This window comes from Poromitra crassiceps, assembly GCF_964638095.1.
Source record: "Poromitra crassiceps genome assembly, chromosome: 13".
Classification (NCBI taxonomy): Eukaryota; Metazoa; Chordata; class Actinopteri; order Beryciformes; family Melamphaidae; genus Poromitra; species Poromitra crassiceps.
In genome coordinates, this window is record NC_139644.1 from 25,851,463 (window position 1) to 25,858,962 (window position 7,500).

General features: G+C 48.4%; 1 protein-coding gene across 1 annotated transcript in view; it reads left to right on the forward strand.

The window, feature by feature from the left end:
• The window catches only part of syt3 (synaptotagmin III), a gene marked incomplete at both ends in the record, with an annotated part of 33,255 nt that overhangs the window by 5,981 nt on the left and 19,774 nt on the right, over window positions 1-7,500 (forward strand). Inside the window, 2 exons of the mRNA XM_083649219.1 lie at window positions 2,477-2,585; window positions 3,198-3,374. Of these exons, the coding sequence (XP_083505345.1) occupies window positions 2,477-2,585; window positions 3,198-3,374 (286 nt within the window). The remainder of the gene's footprint in view (window positions 1-2,476; window positions 2,586-3,197; window positions 3,375-7,500) is intronic.

A 7,500-nucleotide genomic window follows, 5' to 3' on the forward strand; every position in this document is an offset into this window, starting at 1 on the left:
AATGGATTCACCTACAAATACTAAAATAATTTATTTGTGTGGCACCGGTGTGATAAATGCTAAGCATTATTCTATACATACATTTTTCCCCTACTAGTGCTATATTTAAGGAATATTACTTTTTTGTGGAGAAAATCTCAGTGGCTCAGTCTGCTAACGCACACGCCCAGTGATGTATGATTAAAATAGAAAGATAGGTCAAATATGACATTGAGTCGGCATTCATCATAAAGAAAGCGACCACCAATATAAAACTAAAATCGGTTGCATTTTCATAACAGCATTAAAGGAATAGTTCACCCAAAAATGAAAATGATCTCATCATCTACTCACCCTCATGCCAAATGAAACAGGTGAAATGTGTTAGTCCATAAATCACACAGGGAGGTTGCCAGCACAACGTAGCAGCCTTCTCCAAATCAAATGAAGTCAAAGGGGACCTGGAGCCTCATGTATGAACAAAAAAGTGGCGTAGGCTGTCTGTCACCTAAACAATGACATGTAGGAAAAGTGAACTTGACGTGAAAATGTGCCATCGGACCGCAAACTGTCAAGCAGTCGTGAGAATGTGCGGGTCGTCCACAAACTCTTATCTGGATCTGTCAGTTGGCGATGCCAAACTATAAAGCATTGAAAGTCGCCAAATGTTACAAAACAACGTTTCTACCCCCACTTACTCTGCCATGTTGATGAAGTAGTCCATGAAAAAACACAATTACAGTATGTCCGCTGATCATTTATGTGGATGTTTGACATACAACCCAGCTGCCATCGTCATTTCCAATGTCTAATAACTCCTGACGCTGGAGGAAAATGTTATTTCATCCAGCCTCCATAACATGTCCCAAATATGAAGGTTTAAATTAATGAAAGAAAAAATCCACGTAGGAAATCAATACAGGCACTCACACTCAGCTCTACATCTCAATATCGCGGCGTTGGTTTATTACGTCTCTCTCCCCTCCGGCTCACTTCAAATAGGTCTGTCTTATTGAGCGCAATGTAAACCTAGTGAAACTAATTTCCCACAGATAACATGCCTTACTCACTGTGCCAAAACCGAGATGGCCGACAGTTTTCTCTGTTTATGTGACACATGGAGATGTTAATGTGCCTCAGGTGCAGACACCATGATGCACAGGAGGGGAGGTGCACAGATCCATCTCCCCTGGCAAAGAAAGGCAGTGTCGGGGGGGCACCTGCACTCTGAATAAGTCCTGGAACAACCGTGTGATGTCCAAACCATTTTTAAGTAGTACCTACTCATATAAACCAGCGACGCTGTGCGGTCAGTGACGGGCAAGTAAGGAGACGCCACCCGCATTTAAAACTGAACAGTTAGTGTTGACACAACTGTCCAATTATATGGTTTTGTTTTAATATTTGAATCAGTTCAATTGTGCAACTTAACTTCTTTTTTTTTTTACAAAAACGCTGCATGGATGAAAGCACATAGACAATATTTGGAGAGGGAAGTACTGAAAACCGGCACATTCACCATCGTTTCTGACAAGAAGGTGACAAGAGGGGCGTGTTTATAGTCATTAGTATAGTTAATTCATGGGAGGAGACAAGGCGGGGTGAGAGGCTCATTGATTGGGATGTATCAAGGAAAGGTGTGCAGGACATGGCGTGCACGCACTTTGATCCACCTGGAGATTTCTGTGCGTATGTACCTTTCAGGCCATCTTTCAGTATGAAAGCTGCATACATCAAGCTGATACATGAGGCCCCTGTTCTTTAGAGTTCCAAAACACAAACTGACAAACAATAACACTGCGAAAGGAAAGACCTATCCACCATTATTTGTTGATAATAAATCAGCTGTAGTTAAGATTTGCACTAAAGGAGGGTGTAAATATAACAGGTCTCCACTCCAGTTGTTTTGGAGAAAACTGCTATGGAGTTGTGCTGGCAACCTCCCTGAGTGTTATATGGACAAACTTCACAAACTTGTTTCAACTGACATGAGTGTGAGTCGATGAGAGAATTGAAATTTTTGGGCGAACTATTCCTTTAACCTTGGTTTTTATCCTAAAAGACTTCCCTCCAAATCTTTCATTTTGGTGCTGAATTTACGCGGGTTTTCAACATCCTATCAACGTTTATTCCACCTCAAAATGTTTTCCAAATATCCTCATCTACTGTAACTTACACCACTTTGACAGGCTTTGTAGATGGTCCACACTCCACTACATTCCTGCACATACCATTCACTCAGTGGTCTGGTCTGGAGTGGCTGTGGCTCTCGCTGTGCTGCTGGAGATATCTCCTCCTGTTCCTTTCCTCCTCCCCACTGTTAACCGTCCGTGAAATCAATGCAATACAATCAATGAAATCAATGACGCCGACCATGCTTTACAAAAAAAGCCATTGCTCTCCGAGCCTCTGTAACTACTGACGCCACGACGGCGATAACAAAAGAGAGACAAGAGTCTCTTGAAGATGGTCTCTCCGTTTCCTTTTGCACTGGCAGGAACTCTGAAGCTGAGCCAGACGTCTCCGGACGTCCCCAACCCAGAGGGAGGAGCCCAGCCGGTCAAAGACCTGCCCAACGCCAACTCCCAGCCGCAGGTCACCTCACGGTCAGTGCTCTATGTATGCGTGTGCTTGCAAATTGTATGTGCAACAGATTTGTCATTGAGCGCTTGTTGCTGGTAGAGCATTTTGTTATTACACACAATTGATTTAGTGGTAAATAAAAAGGTGGGTGAACTCTGACCTCCAGCCAGCAGGCTAATTATCATAAAGCAACCTGCCGCCAATATAAGGAAAAGTCAATTAGTGTCAAAAAGATTAATTAATGCTTTTTCCTTTTAAAGACACGACCAGCCAGGTCTCTCTTGAAAAATAAATAAATAAATCAGTCAGACAGACAGACAGACAGACAGACAGACAGACAGACATAATCGTTTGAAAGTTCTTACTGTGTAGGCTACTATAAATTCACTATTCGAGTCTATTCAGCAAATTAAAGCAGTGGGTAAACAGCATTTATGGTTTACCCTCCAATAAATCCCTGATTATGCCATCACAGTATTGCATAGCTTCATCCCTCTATTGTGTGTGTGTGTGTGTGTGTGTGTGTGTGTGTGTGTGTGTGTGTGTGTGTGTGTGTGTGTGTATATCATTGTGTATGTGCGTGTGTGCGCGTGCATTTCACTATCCACCATTGGAGCTCTTGTGTTTGTGTTCAGGCCCAAGCCGATGACTCACCAGCTCTCCAGCCCTGACTTCCACGGCGAGGAGAAGGAGCAGGTGACCAGCATCGGACAGATCAAACCGGAGCTGTACCGACCCAAAGGCGACCAGGGCGAAGGCAAGCAGGGAGACAACTGCGGCAAGATCAGCTTCCTCCTGCGCTACGCCTTCAAGTAAGTCACACAGCGCACCCCCAAAATAGCCTGCTCCCTCTGTGGGAGGCCACTTAACAGCTGCTACTGTACATGCAACATCAAGAAATCATTAACTCCACACAAGTCGGATGCATAGAACGGCCCTTAAACACGTTGCTATGGTAATCTGAGTAGTAGAGCATGAAATGGAAATTTTAAGTTCCCATGGTAGTTTGGCCGTAAAGTCTGTCACACTTGCTTGCAAACTGTGCAGATGTGTCATGTTAGCAAAACACTGTCAAAACTCAACTGAAAGCGATGTTAGCAACGAGGTGAACATTGTCAAAGTATTTTTTATTTTTTATTTTTTGGTGCACTATACCATTACAAAAAAGAACAGGACATGCCGATGAAAGATTGTCTACTTCTCCTGCTAGCTGCTGCTAGCGGGCAGATGGTGGATGGAGTGAAAACCTCTTGCAACATGTTCAAAGACAGAGAAAAGCAAATGGTGTGAGGACAGGGACATGGAGCGGGGACAGGGACATGGAGCGGGGACAGGGACATGGAGCGAGGACAGGGACATGGAGCGAGGAGAGGGAGGACAGGGACATGGAGCGAGGACAGGGAGGACAGGGACATGGAGCACGGAGAGGGAGGACAGGGACATGGAGCGAGGACAGGGAGGACAGGGACATGGAGCGAGGACAGGGAGGACAGGGACATGGAGCGAGGAGAGGGAGGACAGGGACATGGAGCGAGGACAGGGAGGACAGGGACATGGAGCACGGAGAGGGAGGACAGGGACATGGAGCGAGGACAGGGAGGACAGGGACATGGAGCACGGAGAGGGAGGACAGGGACATGGAGCGGGGACAGGGACATGGAGCGGGGACAGGGAGGACAGGGACATGGAGCGAGGACAGGGACATGGAGCGGGGACAGGGACATGGAGCGAGGACAGGGAGGACAGGGACATGGAGCGAGGACAGGGAGGACAGGGACATGGAGCGAGGACAGGGAGTACAGGGACATGGAACAAGGACAGGGAGGACAGGGACATGGAGCACGGAGAGGGAGGACAGGGACATGGAGCGAGGACAGGGAGGACAGGGACATGGAACAAGGACAGGGAGGACAGGGACATGATGAGATGAGATGAGATGAGATGAGATCAACTTTATTGTCACTTCATGGTACAAGTATCACGAGCGAAATTCTGCTTGGTTCACTCTCAGAGTCGGAGAGCAAAACCGTGTCGCCATTGAACAGCGCCAGCAATTGGACAATGCATTTAAATGAAATACACTCAGAATAATTCACATTATTACTAATTTGAAAACTAATAAAGGCACACTTCAATATTATACAATACATATACATTTATTGTAAATGTTCAGGATTACCAGCAAAGACAACCCACACCACGACACACAGGAGGCTGCCATTACGGCGCCAGTTTGGTTCGTGGGAGGGAAGGGGGGTGGGGGGGGGGGGTGCGAAAGCAGGGGGATGTTGCTGAAGGCGGGGGGTGGGGTTTTGGGGAGGGATGAGCGGGAGGGGGGGGGGGGGTTTGGGGGAGTGCGTGGACATGGAGCGAGGAGAGGGAGGACAGGGACATGGAGCGAGGACAGGGACATGGAGCGAGGACAGGGAGGACAGGGACATGGAGCGAGGAGAGGGAGGACAGGGACATGGAGCGAGGACAGGGAGGACAGGGACATGGAGCGAGGACAGGGACATGGAGCGAGGACAGGGAGGACAGGGACATGGAGCGAGGAGAGGGAGGACAGGGACATGGAGCGAGGACAGGGAGGACAGGGACATGGAGCGAGGAGAGGGAGGACAGGGACATGGAGCGAGGACAGGGAGGACAGGGACATGGAGCGAGGAGAGGGAGGACAGGGACATGGAGCGAGGACAGGGAGGACAGGGACATGGAGCGAGGAGAGGGAGGACAGGGACATGGAGCGAGGACAGGGAGGACAGGGACATGGAGCGAGGAGAGGGAGGACAGGGACATGGAGCGAGGACAGGGACATGGAGTGAGGACAGGGACATGGAGTGAGGACAGGGACATGGAGCGAGGACAGGGAGGACAGGGACATGGAGCGAGGACAGGGACATGGAGCTATATATACTGTACTAGATTTGGATTTTCAACTGGGCTATGAGTCGGAAAAGGTTGGGAACCGCTTTACTTTAATTACACCAAGGTATCACGCTTAATATGACGACAATATAGTGACGTTTAAAAATGTGACACGTAGCAGCTTTAAATATAGATGACAAGGCAGCAGTGGTGTCTTCTTTGTGCTCTACTGAACAGATGTAGAATTTTCTAAAGATAATGACGAGTTTTCAGAGATAATGAAGAGTTTTCAGAGATAATTGCACGCTCGCTGCTTTCATTTCCTCCTTTGTGCATCTTTGACAAGCCGCTATTGAATATTCTTCGCTGGAGAATTTAGGTCTAAGTAATTGGCGTGTGCCATGTTGCGAGGAAGAAGTGATGGGAGGGTTTATGTGGTAGTGTTTGTGGGCGTGTGTGTGTGTATGTGTGTGTGTGTGTGTGTGTGTGTGTGTGTGTGTGTGTGTGTGTGTGTAGGGGGGGGTGTAGGGCTGTAGAGCTTGCTTGCTCAATCTGTCTCTGTCCCGGCAGGCTGGGTCCCCGTTTCGGCCTCCCCTGACATACAGAGACATTGCAAAGGGTGAAAGTGCTGATGGTCCGAAAAGAAAGGGAGTGAGAGGCCGTTTCAGTCATGAATTATATATCGGTGAGCCACTTTAAACAGCAGCCCCCTGTCAACACATAGTAACAGCAGACTGTGTTATAAAGTGAAATTACAGACACAGCAGAGCATTTGCGAGGGAGTTGCACGGAGAGGGAAGTTGATGACAAAAACCCGCACGCATGCCCCCTTCTCCCCCCAATTGATGAAGCCGTGAGATCGTTGCTGTAGTGCTGTAGTGGCTGCCTGTCGTCACACTGGAGGGGGATTGGTTTAGCGAGAGCAGCAGGAGAGAGGAAGGGGCTGAGGCAACAGACAGCCAGGTTATAGCGTGTGGAGAGGTGTGAGCTACAGTGCTGGAGCTGTGCTTAAATTGGTACAATAATGTGTGAGACCCCCGCTATGTGGGGCACACTGTAGCAGTCGGAGCAACAATGTCAATCTCCTCTCAGATCCTCCGGGAAAGGCATTTCTATTGACGCTCCCATTAAAAGCTGACACATTTCCACAGTGGGAATAACAGCTCGCTCTCAGGCACATTGTCTGCCAGGAATAAGGCCGTGAATCTGGCTCTCTGCTTGAATCAGTAATAGGTCGACTCTCTGCAGCTGACCTGGGGGATTGTGTAGGAGAGACACGTGAGCGCACCTGCAGCCGCTACTTTGTAGCAAACAACAAAGGTGGGAAAATGGCGTGATCGCTGATCGGGGACAGTTTCTTGGGTTTTGCACACAAGCTTCGTGTCATTTTTAGTTCCTGTAGGTCTGAGCATCGTTTGATCACCGCGACTGCAGCATCGCTAGTCTCGCTTGCCAGACTCTCTCCCTGCAACGGGGGAGAGTCTGGCTGTACTGGCTGGCACTCTGGTATAGTGCGGGGGAAAAGACTCTGTTTACCTTTACAACCAAACACCGAAAGTACCAAGCAGGCACATTCCAGAACCAATCGTTTTCAGCATGTAGCAACGAGCTAGCATTGTTGATGATGTTGTTTCACAGCGGCGCAGGCATTTGAGATCGACAGATTCGTCACGGAGGGAGCGGAAAGGAAATCCATATGGTCGCAGCCGGTCAGTCAGAGCGGGTCGGAGCCAATTGCAGAGCTTGCAGGGAGCGGAAAGGGATTTCCTTCCGCTGCCGACTGACATGGTCGCCACCAATGGCAGAGCTTATACCAGCAGCCTGTTTCCATGCAGCCAGTCTTCTCTCCCGGCAGGGAGGGAAGTCTGGCAAGCGAGACTATAGCATCGCTAATGCCAACACAGCAGGAAATGACATTGGATTACACATCATTAGACATATATGCGAATTGGTCAGGCTTTTCTCATTAGAATGTTTATCTGGCTGAGCTGGAAAAGTAATTTCCTACAGTCATTTCTGTGTTGGAGCTGTTTACCGTCTCCCTGATTTGATGTGATTGCAGGGTGGGCATGT